Consider the following 23320-nt stretch of genomic DNA (forward strand, 5'->3'; position numbering starts at 1 on the left):
TAATTAGGAGTTAAACTAATGTGAATTGACTCTAACACATAGCTGACTATATGCAGGCCAAAGACTTTAACACACACTTCATTCATTCGTTGTCTGTAAGCACTTATCCAGTTCAGGGAGCCCTCCCGGAATCACTGAGCGCAAGGTGGGAACACACCCTGGAGGGGGCGCCAGTCCTTCACAATGCGACACACACACACACACACACACACACGGGGCGAACACGCAAACCCAGGACGCTGTGGAAACTGTGGAAGAAATAATGTAAAATAATAATGAACCCAGTTTATATATGCATCTTGTATTGGGGAGAAAAAGTTGCTTTTAAATCTGAAAAATGTCTCCAAGAGTCTGATCCAGGACCAGGAATAAGCTGTTTTGATATTGACTTCTTTTTTTCTTGTGAACAGTATCAGATCCGTGCTCTGGAGTCTCAGAAGCGGCAGCAGGAGATTGTTCTCAGGAGAAAAACTCAAGAGGTGACAGCTCTGCGGAGGATGGCTAAGCCCATGTCTGAGCGAGTGGCTGGACGCGTGTCCCGCAGGCAGCTCAGTGTGGACTCTGGAGTCGAGCTTTCACCCAGCACCGCTACCACCACCTCGTCTGAGCCCGAATCAGCACGGTCGGTCTCGAGCATCGTCCGCCAGTGGAACTCCAAACTCAACGGATACCTGGGAGAGAGCGAGGGCAGTGGAGGGGGGTCCCGACTGGCCAGGTTTGTGGATAATGCAGAGTGTGTGCACTGGGGTATTGTCAACAACGATAGACACATCCTAATACTAGAGTCACAGTATGGCACAGTGACACTGACAACGGTTCTTTTTAAGCTGCAATATTTTAATATTTTTAGAGTCATTGACATTACATTTAACCCTTTCTTACCTGTTGTGTGCAGCAGCAGGAAAAAGTTCCAGAGGAAAGGTGTGAGTAGCAGCTTCTCAAAAACGGCCCGGCAGAAGTGGCAGTCTCTGGAGAGGAGGGTCATGGACATAGTGATGCAGAGGATGACCATTGCCAATGTGGAAGCTGACATGGACCGTCTCATAAAGGTGCTGCCTGCATGAGGAACTTTCTGAAGGATATGGGGAAGCATGAGTGTTTAATATGATTGCATTTTTCCTGACGTTACTATTGTGTGGAGATGATCATTGCCATTTTTTTTACTTTTCCTTTCACTCTTTTGTCTTTCCCTTATATTCATGCAGTTTATTGATGTCTCTGTCATTTTGTTGCTTGTCAGAAACGAGAGGAGCTGTCTATGCAGCAGGAGGCGCTGTTGCGTAAGCGAGAGAAGCTCCTGACTGAGGGGCCCAGGGAGGAGGAGGATGAGAGAGTTGTTCAGGAGATGAATGAAGAAATCGAGGTGCTCAACGCCAACATCGACTACATCAACGACAGTCTGTCTGACTGCCAGGCCACCATCGTCCAGATTGAAGAGACCAAGGTTAGTGTCCTCTCTCAGGCAGGGGTTTCAGTCAAGTGTTTCCTCTCACATTCCTGACAGGAGACGTGGGAGCAATCGGACTGTTTATTAGCTCTAAACAGAGCAGCTTTGACAGACCTCTCTAAATACAGCTACGTACAAAGCTGTAGCCCCAACAGTGCAGAGACCCTGTGTAATGCCCCATTTAATAAGGAGCTGAACTAGCTTCCCCTGTTTGTCATCTGTTGAACCCCTGGGAACTCCAGTCCACTGTAGTGTTAACGATTTCCTGCTGTCACAATGTTATTATCAGCAGACCGAGAGAAAATGCATGAGTTTTTTCCTGTTCCATGTTCTGTTTTTTTAAAAAACATTTTACATGCCTTTGCATTTTGTCTCTCTGGCGGCACGGTGGTGCTGCAGGTTAGTGTCGCAGTCACACAGCTACAGGGACCAGGAGGTTGTGGGTTCGAGTCCCACTCCGGGTGACTGTCTGTGAGGTGTGTGGTGTGTTCTCCCTGTGTCTGCGTGGGTTTCCTCCGGGTGTCTGTCTGTGAGGAGTGTGGTGTGTTCTCCCTGTGTCTGCGTGGGTTTCCTCCGGGTGACTGTCTGTGAGGAGTGTGGTGTGTTCTCCCTGTGTCTGCGTGGGTTTCCTCTGGGTGACTGTCTGTGAGGAGTGTGGTGTGTTCTCCCTGTGTCTGCATGGGTTTCCTCCAGGTGACTGTCTGTGAGGAGTGTGGTGTGTTCTCCCTGGGTCTGCGTGGGTTTCCTCCGGGTGACTGTCTGTGAGGAGTGTGGTGTTTTCTCCCTGTGTCTGCGTGGGTTTCCTCCAGGTGACTGTCTGTGAGGAGTGTGGTGTGTTCTCTCTGTGTCTGCGTGGGTTTCCTCTAGGTGACTGTCTGTGAGGAGTGTGGTGTGTTCTCCCAGGGCTCCGGTTTCCTCCGGGTGCTCTGGTTTCCTCCCACAGTCCAAAAACACACAAGTGTGTGTGTGTGTGTGTGTGTGTGTGTGTGTTGCCCTGTGAAGGACTGGCACCCCCTCCAGGGTGTATTCCCACCTTGCACCCAAGATTCCAGGTAGGCTCTGGACCCACCGAGACCCTGAACTGGATAAGGGTTACAGATAATGAATGAATGAATGAAATTTGTGTCTCTTCTTTTCCATCTCAGTCCAGTTTCTGATACAGAGTTGCATTCTGGTGCCAACTACACTACAACATTCAGTTATCTGTAACGGAATTAGTCTGTGCTAGGCAGGAACTGCCCTGTTATAAATATATTCAAAATATGTCTTTTGACTGTATATGAATATGGCTTATTTTTATAGTGGTATGATTTATATTTTATAGTTTTTTATGAACAAAAAGTAGTGTCACTCTGTTTTGTTGTTTATAACACTGTGACCTCTAGGAGCTATTGCAGGGGGAGCATCAAAGCAAATTAATGAGATACATTATTCATGTCACTTGTTAGAGTTATTTGTTACTTTATTTTTTTATATTGGAACTGAAGTTGCAGTTTTCTATAACTTTCATTGGAGTTTGGAAGAAGGAGATGTGTATGTGTGGGTTGGAGTGAGGGGGCTTGAATGTATCCTCATCTACAAAAGAGGAACACTGTAGAAAAAGTCTGGGAACCGCTCTGTTAACAGGTGTAGAAGAATTCTTTCTGTAGTAGTTTCATTTCAGCAGTCATAACTGTCAGTCTGTAACCGGAGCTCTCTTTGCCCTGCCCTTTGGATGGGAAGACTGGCTCTCTTTTCCGTCCTCAGCAGTCCCAGCCAAATCTGTGCCTCTGCCAACTCACTAACTCAAAATCAGGCAGCCACACTCTCTCCCAGACACATTCAGCTGCCATAAAACACAGTATAACTGTAATTAGAAAAGATGATGTGGCTGGCTTTGTGTGTCTGAAATGGTGTGTGTGCTTAGACGGGTTGGTGCCGTGTGATAAGGGAGAATGAGACTGCAATTGGGAATTAGTTAATCACTAATACTGGGAGGACTGGGAGGAAAGATGAAAACCATGTCCATGATCCATAATGGCGCCTGAAATCTGGCCTATTTTCTGCAGGATGAGCTGGACTCCGTGGACACCTCAGTGGTCATCAGCTCCTGCTCTTTGGCTGAAGCTCGCCACCTCCTGGACCATTTCCTGAAGGCCTCCATAGATAAGGTGAGCTGCCAATAGCTCTTTCCAGCTTCTTAAGGAGGTAACGAGTCAAGTAAATGACATCAATGGCCACTGAGACTCAATGGAGTGAAGAGTTATAAGTTTTTCATTGTGAAATTCGTAGTTAACTATATTTATATCGAGGATATGGAACTGTATTATGATAAATTTGAAGAATTTAATGACCTGTTCACGACTGTGTGTGCAGAACTTGCAGGTGGCACAGAAAGAGGCTCAGATCCGGCTGCTGGAGGGCCAGCTGCGTCAGACTGATGTAATGGGCTCTTCCCATAATCACATGATCCTGGATGCCCTGAGAGAAAAAGCGGAGTGTATCCCAGAGTTACAGGCTCTAATTCACAATGTCCAACAAGGTGAGTGAGTTAAAACTAGAGATATTGTGTTCATATTATTATTATTAGGGTGGCACGGTGGTGCAGCAGTTAGTGTCACTGTCACACAACTTCAGGGACTTGGAGGTTGTGGGTTCAAGTCCCGCTCTGGGTGACTGTCTGTGAGGAGTGTGGTGTGTTCTCTCTGTGTCTTTGTGGGTTTCCTCCGGGTGACTGTCTGTGAGGAGTGTGGTGTGTTCTCCCTGTGTCTGCGTGGGTTTCCTCCGGGTGACTGTCTGTGAGGAGTGTGGTGTGTTCTCCCTGTGTCTGTGTGGGTTTCCTCCGGGTGACTGTCTGTGAGGAGTGTGGTGTGTTCTCCCTGTGTCCGCGTGGGTTTCCTCAGGATGCTCTGGTTTCCCTAGGTCTGAAAAAAAGCACACGTGGTTAGATGGATTGGGCCTCTGGGAACTTGTCATGATAGAGACAATCCTGTAGACCCTCTGAGTGATGAGCAGTTATTAAGATGTGACCGTTTAATTTATGAAATCACTAGTGAGCAAGTGCTCCGTGCAGTTTTACAGCTCCGGATAATGCTGCAATTTTAACAGTTTATTTCCCTTTTCCAAATATTCTTCTAAAAATACCTTTCTCCTCTTTGGCCCGATTAGGTTTTCTTTCCTTGTTCGCTCCTTTAGTTTCCTTTGTGTTCATTTTAAAAGCTGTTAACACAGCTCTCAAACAGAGACATCGTTGTCATGGAAACAGTATAATTTTTACAACCAAAAAACCTCAGTCACTGCAGCAAATGCCTTACAGTTTTCCCTTAGTTAAGTGAAACATCTGAGGGGTTTTATGCCGCACGCTTAAGCAATTCCATTATGTAAGGAACAACTTCCCTTAAGGTTCGTACTAAAGAGGAAAAACTTAAGGTGTTTTATGCAACCGGGCACTGAGTTCCGTGCTTTTATTTCCACCCACACCAACGGAGACACTGACATATCTTACATATGGCATCTATAAACCTCTCTGCTCTATGGTTTACTTGTATATTATTACACATTTGTGCTGTTTTGTTTGTTATTATCTGATAGTGCTTCTATTTATTTTAAATGACCTTAGGGCAAGTGGGGACCTCCAAATCCCACTATAATCTACCCATACTAAAGGTACTTTAAAACACTCTAAGGTTAAAAATTGATTGTTTCTCCACAGAAAACGGCTATGCCAGCACGGACGAGGAGGTGTCAGAGTTCAGCCAGGCTTCAGAGACCAGGTCAGACCCTGCTGTTCTGTCACATGTATTTCATCACTACAACTTACTTCTGATTATTCGTAACAACCGTTTTTTTGCTCTCACAGTTACTCCCAAATGAAATCATCAGCCAGTCAAGATGACTTCAAGCTCAAGGTAAATCTGTCCCTTTAACAAGTGACGCCAGTTAATAGAAAATGACTTCAGTTAATGGCTAATCGATAATTTTGTTGGTCATTTTCTGGTCCCTTGAGCTACTAAAAACAGTGCTGCTCTACTTGGTGTGGTAGTGGAATGTCCACCGGATGGCAGTAGAATATAACTCAGAAGGCACCGTATCTATGAATTATTAATAAGTGCTGGTCTAAGGTCAGCTCCACTCAATCCCTGCAGTTCTGTTCTACAGGGAATAATATATAAAACAAATCCTATTTCTAACTTTTGTGTGTCTTCCTATGTACCTTTCCAGGCTGAACCTCGCATCTCTGGTCAGATGAAGGCGGTTTCGGCTGAATACTTAGGCCCTATGTTCGACTCCACAACCAAGAACATCACAAAGTCCCTGGCCTCGTTGTCTGAGATCCATGAGAATGGCTTGGGCTTCGCTCTCCGCGAGCCCTACAGAGAAAGCGTGTCTCGCACCATAAGTCTTCCTGTTCGAGGACATACATTGTGAGCATAAATGCTAGCTAATACGAGCAATAATATAACCTCATAAACAGAAACGTTTAATGATGGCTTTATTTCAAATTCAGAGTTAAATTTTCAAACAATTCAAGCATAACTGCAAGCATTAGAATGTGCCATTTCTGTAATCTGGCATTAATTAAACAAATGTAAGTTAGTTTAATGTGCAGTGGCTATTTGCTGGGTTTGAACTTGATGAGGGAAGCCCAGATCTTTACACACAACTGTATCTGTGTTGGATCTATCTGTATCTTCTACCTCTGTCATATATCTGTTGGTGGATAAAGAAAAAAGATGCTTTAAGTTTGATGTTTTGAGAGTGAGTTTTGAACTTGTGTCCAGTCCCAGGCAGTCCAGAGGCTCAGACACATCATCTCCACTGACCAGGAGGCAATCTTATGACAGAAGCCAGTACAGGTATTTACCTTCTTGTAAAATCCTAATAGTCAACAGTTTTGTTAAATGTTTTTTCGTTGTTTTTATTTACCTTCTGTGTTGTTGTGATGCTCTGTGACTTTAGTGATTTGACAAAACGTCATTGGCTCAGGAGAATGTTTGTTATATAGCATCATGTGTGTTTTAGACAGTGGTAGTATTCATCACAATGTCTGCTGTTGTGTCTACAACTACATCAACAGTAAACATGTCCATCTGAACAAAGTGTTAGTAGATGCTTTACTTTACTTTGTACTAAAACAAACAAACAAAAACATGAAGAAGAAGGTGGGGCTATTCCCACTGCTCAGTGACTCTCTCTTGTCCAGCTGTTGCAGTTTGGGTTACATTCACTGTAAGAGTGCAGCTTGTGCATGCATTATATTGTGAGTTGTAGGTGACACATTCTACAATGCATTGATGCATGAAATCGATTTTGTGCGGCTCATAGCGGATACGTATGCGTTCTAGCGTGGGGTATGTGTTTTTTTTTAATTATTATTATTTAATGTCATGTCAGGTTTGGCAGTGGGGGGTGGGGGGGTTCTGTTTTGAAGCCGGGTAGAACACACCTTTCAGAGGCACTGAGCCGCCCTGGTACACCTGTGTAAATTCTTGATTTATACTTGGTTCCTGTGATAGGACATTGCTGTCAGAGGTGTAGCCTTGGGGAAGTATAAGAATATAAATGACCCAAGGGTACTCATTTTTTGAATGGGCCTCAGAATATTGGCCAAATATGGGTTAAATTTGTTCATTTTCAGAAATAATAAAGATACTTTATCCTGGGGGCGGCACGGTGGTGCACGGTAGTGTCGCAGTCACACAGCTCCAGGGGCCTAGAGGTTGTCGGTTCAATTCCCGCTCCGGGTGACTGTCTGTGAGGAGTGTGGTGTGTTCTCCCTGTGTCTGCATGGATTTCCTCCGGGTGACTCTCTGTGAGGAGTGTGGTGTGTTCTCTCTGTGTCTGCGTGGGTTTCCTCCGGGTGACTGTCTGTGAGGAGTTGGTGTGTTCTCCCTGTGTCCGTGTGGGTTTCCTCCGGGTGACTGTCTGTGAGGAGTGTGGTGTGTTCTCCCTGTGTCTGCGTGGGTTTCCTCTGGGTGCTCCGGTTTCCTCCCACAGTCCAAAAACACACGTTGGTAGGTGGATTGGCGACTCAATATTGTCCTTAGATGTGAGTGAATGTGTGTGTGTGTCTGTGTTGCCCTGTGAAGGACTGGCGCCCCCTCCAGGGTGTATTCCCGCCTTGCGCCCAATGATTCCAGGTAGGCTCTGGACCTACCACGACCCTGAATTGGATAAGGGTTACAGATAATGAATGAATAAATGAACTTTATCCTGTGTTCCTCAGTCAGTTCCCTTATATTTTACATTACCGTATGTTCTCTTGATAAATAGAAATTTGGATGTATCAGTTTGACCTCCTGCCACATTTGTGTCTTGGACAGGCCTCCTGAAGCAGTCTACACTCCTCCGTCCTCCCCTCCTCTGCGTACCCGCAATGACCGAAATGTGTTCTCCCGCCTCACCAGCAACCAGAGTCAGGGCTCTGCGCTGGACAAGTGAGTATACACACACATACACACACACACACACAAACTACATTTCTACATTTATATGTTAGTTTCAGCTGTTGTTTACCTTCCTGATTTACTCCTCCTCCCGTGGTTTGCTTTTCTTTACTTTAGGATTTAGATAACTTTGTTATGAAGCATAATATTTTATTTATTTATTTATTTATTTATTTATTATTCTTTTTTTTTTGACAGTGAGTTGAGGGTCAGTTCTTTGCAGCTGCCAATTAGGCAAGGATTTGTATTTTCCCAGTAGACTCAGTCAGTCAGAGCCTCCTCCGAGTTCATCAACATTGCTCCGGATCCCGCTATTATTAATACAGTGGCTAATTCTTGGCCCCGATAAGTCGGCAAGTGCACCCTGTTTGAGCTCCTGGAAGTGGGGTAGCAGGATCGCAGAGATAACAAGGGGCAGACACTAAGCTTCAGTTTGCTCCGCAGCTCCTGCGGATACTCATTATAGCACGGCGAGTGGGCAAATTAGGGCAGGATAACCAATTATTCCACCTTCTGAAGATGGCTGTCTTTGCCTTTTCCGTCTGTAATCGAATCAGCAGTGTGTGAGGTTGCTGTATAGGGCTGAAGCTGTCGTTGAATTGACTGTCATGGATTTATCTCGTTACGTTTGAATACTGCTGAATACTGGCGTGTGTGTGTGTGTGTGTGAGGGGTGTAGTGAGTCTGAGGAAAGGCCAGTGTCACATTTCTGTTGACGTTTTGTGTTCTGTAGAATCTGCATCATTTTCTTTTGCCCACTGAACTTTTTTGTTGTTGTTGATCTTTTGTTTAAATTTTATTTTTACTTTAGTAATTTGTTCGTACTCAGTCTCACGTTCAGCGTCCCCAAATTTCAAACATGAAATAGATTGATCTGATAATCTTAGAATGCTCATTATTAAGCTTTTAATATTAAAGCGTATTATTCAGTAACTAACACCAGAGCAGAGCTGGACGATACTCCCAAAATGTATCTCACAATATATTTCTTAATTGCAGTCAATATGAAATAATTCCGATATCGTTATAAAGAATAAACAAGCCACAGAAAAATGGCCAAGAACTGAAAGCAACATGACATCAACAACCTCTGGGCTTTGTCAATATCCATCCATCCATTATCTGTAACCGCTTATCCAATTTAGGGTCGCGGGGGGTCCAGAGCCTACCTGGAATCATCGGGCGCAAGGCGGGAATACACCCTGGAGGGGACGCCAGTCCTTCACAGGGCAACACAGACACACACACATATACGGACACTTTCGAGTCGCCAATCCACCTGCAATGTTTTTGGACTGTGGGAGGAAACCGGAGCACCCGGAGGAAACCCACGCGGACACGGGGAGAACACACCAACTCCTCACAGACAGTCACCCGGAGCTGGAATCGAACCCACAACCTCCAGGCCCCTGGAGCTGTGTGACTGCGACACTACCTCTTTGTCAATATTAATATTTTTAAACTAACTTTAAAATTGAGTGAATGAACAGACGACAGCGCCCTGTGATGGACGTCAGTCTGTGACAGATGCTGTAAATATTATATATTGAAATGTGTTTAAAAGTCATATCATTGTTATTGAAACATTTTATATTGCGATATAAACTGATATTGAATTATTGTCCTTCCGTACAAGAGAATAATATTATATGTTTAAATTGTGTTATGACGTGTAATATTATTGATGATGTGTGTGTGTGTGTGTGTGTGTACATGATTTTGTGGTGCTTTTATCCTTAAACTTAATAATGAATGCAGTAATGAAAAAATTCTTCTCACTTGCCTACTTAGTTTTTTGGTTATTTTTTGTTAAATAAAATTAAATGGTCATTTTTAGTACTATGCAATAATTACCATAAAATGAGAGAGGAACAGGGCAGTGTTTGAATTGTGAAGTACAATTATTCCTTACAAAATAAAAACTGTTTAAATGGAGACAGAATATTTTAGCTGCTTTCTGTTGATACAGAAGCCATTCCTATGTTTTTGTCCACCTCTAAAAGTTAGTTATGTAGAGATAAGGCTAGACAATAATTAAAATACAGTGGAACCTCTACTTAGAGAACTTGATCCGTTCCGTGACCCGGTTCGTAAGTGGAAAAGTTCGTTTCTCGAGTCAATTTTCCCCATTTAAAATAATGGAAAAGCAATTAATGTGTTCCAGCCCCTGCCCCGAAAGTCACCCTTTTTGCACTGATATATGTTTACAACACTCTCATATTAGTAAAAAATACATGTAGCGTTACTAAAAATAAAAAAGAAATACAGTGGTAACAGTAATAAAAAAGAAATAAAGTTTTAAGTGGTTACACATCGCTACCTTGAAGACGTGACGACTGGCTGGAGGAGTAACACAGGCACTGGCTGTATGACGGGAGGTGGGGGGTGGGTGGAATAACGGAGAGTAGGTGGTGAATGTGGGGAGACGAAGCGTAGATACGGCTTAACTTAGCACGAATTTCGATGTCTGCTATTTACACTAATGCTAAATTGCTAAAGCTACAATGCTAATCTTAAAAGCTCACTCAAGTCTGGGCGCTGGGAGACTCGCCTATTGGGGTCAGGGGCCATTTCCAGCCGCCGGCTCGGGTTCGTTTCTAGAGTCGTGGTTCGTTGGTGGAGGCAAAAAATATTCAAATACCCGGTTCATATCTTGGAAAGTTTGTTAGTATAGGCGTTCGTTCCACTGTATCAGTATATATCGCAATATAAAATGTTTCAATCACAATTATATGATTTTTAAACACATTTTCAATATTTCTATTTACATTATTTACAGCAACTCTCACTGAGTGCCGTTTAATACAGGGCACTAAATTATAGTTAAAAATATTAATTTTGACAAAGCCAACTTTGTTTGTTTGTTTGTTTTTCAGTGGATGTTCATATCACTATTGGAATTATATCCTATCGACCAAAAATTATCGTGATATAAATTTTGTCTGTATCGTCCAGCCCTATGTAGAGAGTGATTAATTGTTACAGCCCAGCAGCCGATTGTAGGTTTTTTTGGCGTGGTCACAATTAATATATTTAAACTCTATTTTAAATATCAGACGTCATTTTATAATAATGAATGTTTTATACGTGTTACTGATCTGTTTTGTCGTAAGGAACAATCCATTTACATCCATTTGTGCATGTTTTATTATTACTATTCACTTAGATCATTTTTATTTCGTGGCCTTTTGTAAGGACTCGGTTTCAAAGTAATTACTCAAATGCTACTCTATTATCTGTTACGCTACTCTAAATTTGCTGTTACAGTGGAGTATAGGTCTCAAGGATAGTGAGGTCCGGATAGTTAAATCTTGGATTTAGTGCTGAATAAAGAAGCTTCTGAGAAGTCCATATCAATAGGTGTGTGTGTGTGTGTGAGTGTGAGAGAGAGATCTTTATAATCAGTATAAGACCAAAGAGGGCAGGCAACCCTCTGCCAGCCGAGATTTATCTCTTCCTGTTCAGTGTGTGTATATGTGTGTCTACGTGCTGCAATAAATGCCGTGTTGATTAGTGTTCACTTACCAATGCTGATCAGTGCTAGCGCCCTAAAGTGGAAGAGATGGGCGCTTCATTAACCCCTAGTTCACTCCACTTTTGTTCAGAGGTGGTGATATTATTTTCCCTTGACTCTGAGTTCTCACCACGTTCTGCTTGATCTTCCCTTCACGTACACTTGCAATTTGAAACAGTTCAGTGGGGTACACTCTTATTACAGCAGTCACTGTGCACTGACCCATGTCAGATGTCCCTCCGAATGAGAAAATCTTAAATTATGTGAGATAATGTTTTTTTTTTAAACTCAGAAGAGTTTGAAATCAACAGAGGGTTCCATAACACTGCTGTCGGTACAAAACCCTCACATCTCCAAAGGGGTTAGTGCTGTGATGGCAAAGATGGACATACAGGAGCCTGGAGAATTTGGAGGACCACCATTGTGTTCTTCTCGTCCTTCGATTAACCAGAGTACACTGAGCATGTACAGCTTTGAGGGGGATTCCAAAAAACAACTAGACTTGGTAGAAACCAAAACTCCATCTTATAACTTTAGTTCATTTGAGTTGCATTTGAATTGGGCCAGTGCTACAGGTGAAACGGCTCCTCTGTTTCCCTAAAGAAACGATACCCACAAGATGGATCCCACCTGGGCTGCAGCCTAGGCTTTGAAAAGCAGCTAAGGTTTAGTCCTGACAGGCGACAAGAGATGTCTTACTTTAAAATAGAATGCAAAGTGGGAAACGGTGCCTTGTTATTATTCACTGCAACCTGCCATGCTGTTTGTATCGTACTGTGCTGTTTAATGAAAGCAGAACCTAAATAGCCTGCTTCGAACATTCCCAAAACTGGCAGGCTTACGTGTTATTCAGTCGGCTTCTGTGGGTACAGTCTGCTACTTCGAGCCCACTGATGCATACGGATGTTGAAAAGACACTTCAGTCCTTTGTTTCTTGTTGTTTTCGTTTTGCTTTTGTAGCGTTAGCGTGTCCCACTGTGTGTAACTCAACCTTTCCTGTAGTTCATTTTGAAGGCTCGAAATAAAAAATTAAAATAAAGGAACAAGATCATAAGTGCTGGCTATTACTGTTGTTCCAGACTGAACTCACAGAGCAGAACATTTACTTTGGTTTTCCTAAGACAGGCGGTGCTAACTCAGGGAGCTGAAACGCTGTCTTGTGCTAATAGAGGTTTCGGTTAAATGCGTTTATGTAACAGTTAAGCTGAAGAGACTGAGGTTTTTTTTTATTTTTATTTATTTCTTTATTTTTTAAATGTATTTTTAAAAGGACAAACACACCACTTCAGTTAATTATGCCCACACGTTTTATTTCAGGAAAACATTTGCTCCTGATCTCTCCAAACTGCCTAAAACGTCTACTTACAGCCATTTGCGCAGCTCATGCGAAAGCCTCCAGCTGTTTTAATGACTTCTGTCTTTAGCTCCTTCAAACTAAAATCTGACCAGTGACCATTTCCTCTGTTGGAATACTCTTAAACATCTGACATCTCTTTGCGGATGTTGTGAGTAAATGCTAATTTCTCTGTGGCTTAATTTACAGCAACAGATCTCAAACGGTCCAAAAGTGCATTTTAGCACAGCTTTCAGACAATAGGCTCCCATTGACAGAAAATGAAATGCTCCTTCCTCCCTCGACCGGCTCAATAAAGCGGCTCGCTTTCAAAGGACAGCAGTGAATTGAACTATGAAATATTTATAAGACCGGTGCGGGGTTTGATGAAACCACGGCACCGCGAGGCCCGTAAACGTCTGCGGTGGGATTGAGGAGTGCCGGAGCAAATGTTTTGAAGATTGCAGCCGACAGTGGGCTCCTCCACGTCCTCCTGTGATGTCAGAAGTCATTTTTAACCCTTCCTGAACCAACTCTGCATACTGTTTCCTGTTAACTCCTTCTCCCCCTACCTAATGCCCCCACCCCCTCTGTCTGCTTCCTGCTTCCTCTAAACCCCCCCCCCCTCTCTGTAACAGACTTCTCCCACCCTCCCGTAACCCTGCTGCTGTTTTGCCCTTTAGGTCTGATGACAGCGACTCCTCTCTGTCGGAGGTGCTCAGGTAGAGATCTCTGTCTGTCGTTCTGTTTCCTGATTCCAACGCTGTGTTTGTGAAGGGCGAGGCTGGTGTTTGAGCATGCTCACTGGCCCCTCGCCTTTTCATCTCTGTTCTGTGTTTGCTGTGAACCCTGGACGCCCCGAATGAACCTTATGGTCTGTTCTTGGAAAACGTCGCTTTGAGTTGCTGTAAATCTGGGCCAGTCAGAATAGGCGCAGACATACTCTAGCATAGAGCACCACTATACTATGATACAATATGTAGTAGATTACTCCTGCTATTAATCTGTTTGGGGAGCTTGTAGTAGAGTTACTTATAAACCTCTATTGCTAGAGTTAATATCATATCTGGTCCATGTAGCACTTATCATTTTTGTTTTTATTATTTTATTTATGTACTTAACCTTTAATTTAACAAGGCAGACCATTATGAACAAATTCATATTTACAATAGTAATATTAGCTTGAAATGGCATCAAAGTGCTAAGCTTGATTCACCCTGCATTAGAGAAACCATTAAATATGAAAGTGCTATGAGACTCGGTTATGGTTTGTGTTGTATACAATGGACTTTGCCACTAACCCGGGGTTAATCAACCCCCTGGTACTCATTAATCCTTAGTTAGTATCTCACTGGCCTTTTCCACCAATGTGGAGCTGGTTCGGTTCCCGTTCGCGAACTTAATTCTGAACCGTTTGTTGGTCCAGGCCTTGGGAAGAAAATGGCAACAGGGTTTTGCAAGCAACGGGTTCCAACTTCGGAGAGAGGTTCATCAGGAGGGTCCTCACTGAGACGACCCCTGATTACACTCTGAGAAAAGACAGGAGACTCCTCACCCCTTGCTCACAGATGTTCTGATGCCATTTTCCTTACACTGTGTATTCTTTCCTCTGTTTTGTGAGCGTGAATAATGAACTGTGCCACTTATCTGATCCGGATTAACGTCCCCCAGGTTAGTGGTAGAGTCCATCGCCCCCAAAACGCAAAAATACCAAAGGCAAGCCTCCCAGTTAGACGTACACATTTTTTCCTCTGGTGCAGGGTGATTCCACGACGCCATTTTTCAGCTTTTCAATTCACAACAAAATTCAAAATGATAAGCATTACATGGACCATCACTTAGGCCATTTCAGCCTAAATAAACCCAAACAGTGAAGAAGGGAATTAGTTGTTTCATTAAGTCTTGGTAGGGGAGACTTTAAAAATTGCCCTCGTTGAAGACTGCAGCGTGTGCCTCGTGTGACGCTCAATTCACTTTACCTTATCTAATAGAGCCTGCAGTGCCATTTCTCAGCACCTCTCATAGCCCCCATTATCCTGACACTGCGATTGCATTTTTCTTGCTTCTGTCGAGAAGCTCTCTTGTTATCCCATTACAAACTAATGGCGCTGTGATGGAACATGAGGAGTGCGGAATAACTGGCTTTGCCGTTTTTTCTCTGCGCAAAGACTACTTAAGCAGAGCGGTAGACAATCACGGAGCGTGAAACCAGCTATTCTCAGCATTCAACAAAGTGCAGTAATGATTGATCCCATTAAGAAGCACCGTGTGAGATCCTAGCCATCAGCTAACTTGTCTAATCCGGCGCCAATATGCTGGCAAGGGTTTGCACGTGTGTTTTTATTTTTTCCTCCTCCCCCACAGATCCCAGATCCTCTTTGATCTGCCCGAGGCTGGCCCTAGTGTCCTGAGAGGCTTTTTATTCATTAGATAGCAGTGCTCTCGCCTAAATCCCATTGTGGCAGTGGTCCGATAAGGTTCATTCACACTGAAATCCCTCCCCCCCCGTTATCCACTGAATGTGTGTTGCTTCACCACACCCTCATAACCCTCCATCCTCTCCGGAGACAGTGAAAGAACATTCCACAATCCCTCGTTTCTGACCCTGGGTCTGGAACTACTTCAGTTGACATTGACTCAGAGTGCTGCATGTAGATTTGATTAGAGAACCTCATTGATTTTTGTTTCGTTTTGTTTGGGCCTTTTCTGTGCTGTGTATTCGATGGATTCGTTTGCTGCACATTATTTTCTTTGTAGATTTGTTTAGTTCTGGTTCACGTCTTTGCGGTGGCCCAGAGAGTCAGAACACAACAGCCTTTAGGCAGGAAACAAACACAACAGCAGTAGAAACAGTAAGAGAAAACACCTAATGTTGTCATATTGTATTCTGTGTTGTCGTGTTCTCGTCTTTTGTTTGCTTCCTAAATGCTGCTGTGTTTTGACTCTCCAGGACACTCTAGAGTTTAGGATGACAGTGTTTGCATGTGGAGGTTTTACATCTGTTTATGTGCCTTTGTTTGTGTGTGTATGTGCTTGAGAGGAGTTTTTGGCAGCGACGCTCACACGTTTTGCTCAGCATGGCACTACACCTGGGTTGAATCTGATTTGGGGTTGTGGGTGTGATTTCTGTGAGTGATTTGGAGTGTGGCGAGGGCTGAAGAGACACTGCATGTATTACTCTCAGCTTCGCTGTTATTACTCGCCTGCAGTGTCAAATGAGCTGTTCAGCCATTACTGACTATACTGTCAAATTAACACCAAACTCAGGCAATGTGTTCTTGTGAAAAGTTACATCAACGTTTTCCACATCAGGGATCATGTGGTTAATTTTAAAACCGTTGATACATTATTTTACACAGAGATTTTTAGTGTGTTCCGTTCAGAGCCGTGAAAATGACCAGCTATTAAATATTAAATAGGATTGTTCTTCAACAAATAGGCTGTATATTGGGTGAATATTGTAATGTGATGTAAGTGTGTAAACACTGAAACATTGAGCCTTGATATTTAGATACACACACATTGTCAAAAAGTAGTTGCACCCAGAAGGAAATGTCGGTGATGATTGGAAGGAAGGTCAAGGTTTGTAGCTGTTGGGTCACTCTGTGAATATCGGAGGTCTCTCAGAACCTTCACGTCGCTGGTGCGTGCCTTTTTCTGTCCACTTCCCGGAGCCCTACTACGCGAACCCTCTTGAACTCTTCCAGCTGGTCTAATTGCTTTCGTATTTCACTTGCAAAGGAGCTACCAACACAACAGCACGAGTCACGGACTGACGGTATAGAGTCGGGTACAGTGATAAAGAAGGTCCTCGCTTACCTCTCGTACGCAGCCAAGCGTGAAATTTAATCACTTGCACTTGTCTCGTAATGTCAGACCTACCCACCAAGTTTCATTCCAGTCTGTTGCTTCCTTCTGAGTGCAACTATTTATTTGTTGACGAGTGTATTGCTAGTGCAACAGGCCCTGGTCTGTAAACACGACCACTGTGCCTTGATATGGGGTTTTATGATTGTAGATAAGCAGATAAACATTCCTCCATTCAGTGTTATATTTGAATAAATGTCAAGGCAAACAGTTTCGTGCAAAGGTCAGTGACAATCCTAATTTACAAGGCAGTTATTAAGTTACTATTATTTTATTGTCACGAATATAGCAGACACAACATATTTTACAGGAAGTTACACCAAATCTTCAACAACCAAAATAAATGACGTTTAATAATTCAGCAGAGTGTCTCCAAGAAATTTGCAAGAAGTGGGATTTTTTTCCCACTTTTCTAATTAAATTTAACCAACTCTCTCGGCCTTAAAAATCGTAACGATCCAGTCTCACGTGAAACGGAAGCAGGTCCTAGATCGACACACTTAACTTTCAACTGCTCTTTTTAAAAGTGAATGTGAAATGTGGTGAACACTAGACGTCGCCCTCATCGGCAAGTCGTCGCCGCCTGCCTCAAAAGCTTCTCAATGCACAGAGCAGCGTGTGGTTGCCCCCCCACCCCACCCCCCGACCTCCCACCAGCCTCCTCTTTCCGTATCTGTGCAAGGAACGCCGCCCTGTCCCAGTTTTCCCTTTAATCAGCCATCCTCCTGTCACCTCTGTGTAACAGAGCCGGAATTATTAGGACCAGGGAGCGGCCGAGTCGGACTCTTGCCCACTGGAGACCAATTTTCTTTCTCCATGAAGCTCAGACTCCATATTCGTCTCACTCGGACGGCTACCCAGAGAGAGAGAGAGAGAGAGAGAGAGAGAGATGGAGAGAGCGTCCCACACCAGGAATGCTGCCAGCCCAGGGGGGAGGTCCTCATTATTCTGCAGAGGGGAAGGAAGAATTGTTTAGCTCTGCCAGCTTGCTGATGGATTCTGTGGAATAATGTGGGCTAATTGGCAGAGAAAACTATAGGAGGAGTATCTTTTTTAATGTGTGAAGCACAACATAAACAGATCGAAAGTTAAACTTCATGCAAATGTCTGTATGTAGAATCCAGCACCGAGTTTGCCACCCACTGAATAAATGACACTCTGCCGGGAGCCATGGTTCTGACATGAAGGCTGGCTTGCTTTGGTTGTGTTTAATGGCAAAGGCCTCCTAAAAACAGTAATCTAGCCTGGATAACCAAATTTAGTCCCATATTTCTGATCCAGGAACCACTGAGGAAGCTTTTTTTCTTTCCCCAAACATTATAATGGATTTCCAAACACTGGGGATGCTTTGCAGGAGCGTCTGTAGCTTCCTTTCCACTGTAGAACTGAGCAGTTCTGGGCACAGTGCGTAAGCATTCATTGGCATACCCAACCAAACATGGTTTGGCACTGAACACTTACCATAACGGTTTTCTCAACATATGTGCTTAACTTGGCAACAAGAAAACGGTTCTGTAATTTTTATACAGAGACGTGCACTGAACGACCACTGGATTAGGAACACTTGCCTTGTATCTACATTCATTTCTTCATCGGTCTACAATTCCAGACCATAGTCCATCTGTTTCTCTGCATACTTTCTTATCCTCATTTGTTCTTCAATGGTCAGGACCCCAACAGGAACATCACAGAGCGGGTCATCATTCTCGGTGCTGCAGTGACACTGACATGGTAGTGGTGGTGTCACTTCTAGGTGCATTCTAATCCAAATTGATAAGCCCAAAAAAAAAAAAAAATTAAAAAGAACAGATGGCCTAATGACTCACATGGGATTCCTTTACTCATATATTTTTATTTTCACTCTCCATTCTAACGTTATGATTAACTCTGGGTTTAAAGTTAGAAACCATTCCTGTTTTTGCCATTAGGAGACACTACTGAGTCATTTTCCTTCACCACAATTGGGCCTCAATTTAACGGTTAAAACAAAACCGTGCCAGAAACGAGCTTCATGGTCCCTCTGGAATGGGAGTGTTACTCCCTGAGAGACTTTCTCCCCAGCAGTTCTGGGGCAGTTTTTTCTAGAGACAGAAACCTCCCCTCTGTGATTCCAACAACAAATGTGTTGAACAGCTTCCCCACGATGGAGCCTCTCTGTTTCGCCCATGGCTCAAGTTCATCAGAACTCTGCTCAGAAACGTGGACTGCCAGCTGTCATCACACATCATATCCTTTCGGAGCACCCTCTCAGACGCTTTAGAGACAGATGTGGAGATGTAGGTTACAGTCAACTCGGAAGATGGCCAGTGCTATTCTGGGGTAAGACGACAGGAAGAGCGGCAGGCGGCAGCATCTCCTCTCACCACGCTTTGATGCGAGCGAGCGTGACAGGTGTCATGTGACATTCATGCTAATTCTGTCATCCCTGCAACAGAGCACAAGGCGGCGACATCATGGGTCACGTTCTCTAAAATGGAGGCGAGGGACCCTCATTGCCTCTTATCAGGCTGAGTCACGTTTTTTCCGCTTCAGCCGGAGTGATCTTCAAACAAAAAGCAGTCAGAAATGGTCATGGTATAGAGGGTACAGCGCTGTGCAAAATACAGAGACTACCTTTTTATCATTTAATATTTAGTCAAAAGTACCATTAAAGGCATCAAATGCTATTGTGGAAAAATACTGTTCACAGAAAACAAAACCCCTTCTCATCCCCTTTGTGCTCTTTCTGAAGCTCTGATTCGTTTAAGGTGGAACAGCATGTTTGAGAAAGAACCTGATTGTTCGTAGTTGAAGATTGACTTATCTAAGCTTTCATTCACAGTTGATTTGTAACTGGAGCTGTTTAGATTCGGAGCAGGTTCGATATGCATTTACTTTCATGCAGTATTCCAAATTTCCCCAGTCAGTTCCTCCTTAAGTAATACACTGGAAACTGCAAAAATACCACCTATGGAGCCGGAATAGAGCTACATCCTCATGTATTTTCATGCTTTTCGTTCTGAGTTCTCTCCACCATCCAAACACCTTCAGATCCCATTTCCGAGACAGTTTCTTTGTTTCCTATTTACAGAGCCAGGCCTGCGTACAAACACCGTGCCTTTTTTCCAGCACGCAAACTGAGCAGGGAGCTAGCAGATTCTCTGAAGTGTGTGTGTGTGTGTGTGTGTGTATATATATATATATATATATATATATATATATATATATATATATATATATATATATATATATATATATATATATATATATATATAAGTATGTTGGATTAAAATAGTGAACATCACCTTTAAGTTAATTGTTGACAGCAGTTGACTTTAGTTTTCAGAGTGAGGATTTTTCCTGTAAATTTTTATTTGAAAAGTCTTAGTTTTGATTGGTTATTTATTTAATCCCATATGCTAATGTGTTGTTTCATAGATATTTAAAAAAAATGAATGGGTAGGTAGTGTCACAGAGGCGTCCTGGGGCTGTGGGTTCTCTGTGAGGGGTTTGGTGTGTTCTCTCTTTGTCTGCGTGGGTTTCCTCCAACAGTCCTCCATATATACGGGTAGGTGGATTGACTATACACAAAAAATGTCCAAAGGCGTGAATGTGTGAGTGTCTGTGTGAGTGTGTAAGGCAACCCTGAACTGGATGAGGAAAATACAGAATATGAATGATGGAATAAATAAAATATGAATGGCTTATTTGATTTAAAATTCAATATATAAAAGGTGGTCTCTGACTTTGTACAGCACTGTACTCGTATAAGGAGAGTGTTTAATTTTTATAGATATTATACGTCAAAACCTCATTTACACTTACACAAATGGCATTATGTAATTTAATTGCTGCTTCTATGGCCTCGTTCCAAAGAACCATTAAAAACAACTTTCATTTTTAAAAGGTAGGACCCGCAGTGAACTCGCGGCAGTGCAGGGTGCAGCCACGTGATAGTCACCATGTGAGGGCTCAGCAGATTTGAAGTGTCTTTCGGGAGCTGCCAGGAAGACTCTGCGGTGCCTAATTGGAAGGGGATCTTTCTAAAGTTGAGCTCACGCTGAAAAGAGCTCCAGCAAGCCTCCTTTTGAACTTTTTATGGGCATATAAATAAATAAATAAATACATCTTTAAAAGCGTCACACTGCTGCTTGTCCTCTGACGCTTGTTACTTCTTCTCCCTCTCTATCACTAAAGGAGCACGAGAGCTTCAGCAGATAACCTACCCTCACAGAGCCCACAGAGCGCGGAGTCTCTATCTCCAGCACCCAGACTCATGGCTCCGGCCTCGTTCGTCTATAACAAATGTGCATATAAACGTTTATTTCATAATCCCTTAAACTCATATTCCCAGCCCAGAGATTCGCTCATGGATACTCGGCGTCATCGACTCGCTTTAGCCTAACTTTGAATCGTGAAACGCTGCCAGGATTCTCAACATCACATCGGTCATGATCTCTGGCGTAGGATTACAGATGATCCACCTCGTCTCTCAGTCACGACTGGACGTACAAAGCTGCTGGCGAACCCTGGCTAGTAGCACAGATCTTCTTATTGACTGTAAAAGTTATGGTTCTAGCTTGTACTCAGCTTATCCGGGTTTAGTACAGATGTATAAAAAAGTTTGAATATGCCCTGTTCAGATTTTTGCAAATTTTTCAAAGATGTAAGCGATAAAAAAGTTAATTAAACCTTGATAGAAAACTTAAATACGGCATTGTTCTGCATTTTTGTGAATACAGTTTTTCACCCTCAATTAAAGGAACACTAAGTCAGATAAGTTTTTTTTTGTTGTTGCTCATGGACTCCCCCTACAGTTGCAAAGCGTAATTCACTTTTACAGCACTGTCCTGAAATCACGTGGGAGGGGGAAGGCGTGGGTGGTTTCCTACCCCCCCCCCCCTCCACAGGTTGCATAGTGCGTTTTTGAAGTGCTGAGCCTTAAGTAGCAACAAGAAAGTCACCATTCTCCCCTATTTCAGAGCAGTGAAGCATTGTAATGTTTTAGAAACTGTAAATTTAGGGTAAAAATACCACCCATACATACCCAAACATACCACATAGTGTTGCTTTAAATGTTGCTGCTGAGCTTGAAGCTGGTGAGTTCAGCCAACAAGATGGCGACTGTGAATAAAAATGTCTTCTACTTCTTTTCGCTTCCTGAAAACAACAAATTTGACGAAGGGCACCCAAACTTTTGCATTTGTATGTATACAGATCCAACATTTGATTTTCTGAGCCTGCGTTCCCGTTCTGCACTACCTGCGCATCCATGTTCGCTGATCTCCCTCATGCTGTTTAGAGAAACAGCACAGCGGGCTTTAATTAGCACCTGCCCCAGATACGAAGCAGCTTCCATTGTTTTGGTTGACTTTTATCTGTTGAGGCTTGATGGAAGCATCCTGGGTGGCTGCAGACCACAGAGATTGAGCCCGGTGTGGAGACACAATTCAGCGCTACGGTTTGATGAAGCTGATTAAGGAGTGCAGGGCTGATAATAAACTGCGGAGAAGAGGAGAACGCAGCTCGGCGATAACAGAAGAGGAGGCATGGAGGCAGGGGGGCTTTGTAAAAGATGATTGAGAAAGACAATGACTGTCTGCAGTGTGTGGACGACGGTGACCATTGTGAGGTTGACAGGATGAACACAGACACACACAAGCACCTATATTTAGGCCTGTTTCACACGTATTACCTATGTGAGACACTACAGTACAGAATTCAGTGTTAGAGCCAGAGATTAACAGATAGAGTCAGGAAAGAGTCATGGTTAATCCACTGTTTACAGCGTGTATAAATGCTGCTGAGCTTGTGAACAGCAGAGAAATGTAGCCAATGCACCTCGTGTCTGATTTTATACAGCCCCAGAAAACACACAAATGGAGCACGTTCCTGTTTTGTTTCCATTTATTTCCAGCTCCACTGTGTGATAACACTTTATTTGAGGCGCTGTGCTCTTTTTGGAGCTTCTTAAGCTTCAGACGCACATTGATGCCATCACATTTTGCGCTGAAGAACCCACTCTTTTTTTGGTTCTAGCTGGGAACAAACTCTTCTGGTTCCAATTCTTTTAGCAGAAAAGCGCTCAAAGTAGGTTCTTGAAGGGGAACTGAATTGGTTCCACGCTGCTGGAAAAGAGCTAATAGTGTCATCTGTTTACAGATCTGCACCTTACTTTTAGGTTCTAAATTATTGTGACACAAACCCCTGCTGGTGTGGGTTTCATTTAGAACAATTCAACCTCAAATACTGCCCCCTAGTGTGGAATCTCTTATTATTGTGGGCCACATCGTTTCTGTACATTTCACAAGTTGAACATGTTTAAAATTAAAAACACAAAAACAAGACATTTGCAGTCTCCTTGCAGCCTTCTCTAAAACCCTACCACAGCTGTGGTATATCTCTACAAAAAAGACATTTAGTGTTTGAAAAATTAACCTTCAAACACACACACACACACACACACACAAAAAACACACTCTCAGTGCAGTTATGAACACATGTGTTTGTGTTTCTCATAGGGGGGTGATCAACCCCATAGCTGGGCTGAAGGGGGGTCGAACAGCTCCTCTGCAGTGTGTGGCTATGGCTGAGGGACACTCCAAACCTGTGCTCTGTCTGGACGCCACTGATGAACTACTCTTCACTGGATCCAAAGGTACACACACAAACTCACATTCACTCTCATCACTTGATATCCACCCATTACTCACACCATACCTGTGTATTTTAGCTTGCCCTGTAAACGAGTGCGT

General features: G+C 43.3%; 1 protein-coding gene across 1 annotated transcript in view; it reads left to right on the forward strand.

Annotated features, from left to right (window-relative positions):
- kif21b (kinesin family member 21B) overlaps positions 1–23320 on the forward strand; it is a 94013-nt gene that overhangs the window by 50888 nt on the left and 19805 nt on the right. The window contains exons 17-28 of the mRNA XM_066673277.1: positions 411–715; positions 896–1049; positions 1241–1444; positions 3496–3597; positions 3803–3968; positions 5139–5199; positions 5286–5334; positions 5648–5850; positions 6208–6282; positions 7750–7863; positions 13403–13441; positions 23087–23223. Coding sequence (XP_066529374.1) covers positions 411–715; positions 896–1049; positions 1241–1444; positions 3496–3597; positions 3803–3968; positions 5139–5199; positions 5286–5334; positions 5648–5850; positions 6208–6282; positions 7750–7863; positions 13403–13441; positions 23087–23223 — 1609 coding nt within the window. The remainder of the gene's footprint in view (positions 1–410; positions 716–895; positions 1050–1240; positions 1445–3495; positions 3598–3802; positions 3969–5138; positions 5200–5285; positions 5335–5647; positions 5851–6207; positions 6283–7749; positions 7864–13402; positions 13442–23086; positions 23224–23320) is intronic.

The sequence above is a fragment of the Hoplias malabaricus genome, chromosome 5 (genome assembly GCF_029633855.1).
Source record: "Hoplias malabaricus isolate fHopMal1 chromosome 5, fHopMal1.hap1, whole genome shotgun sequence".
Lineage (NCBI taxonomy): Eukaryota > Metazoa > Chordata > Actinopteri > Characiformes > Erythrinidae > Hoplias > Hoplias malabaricus.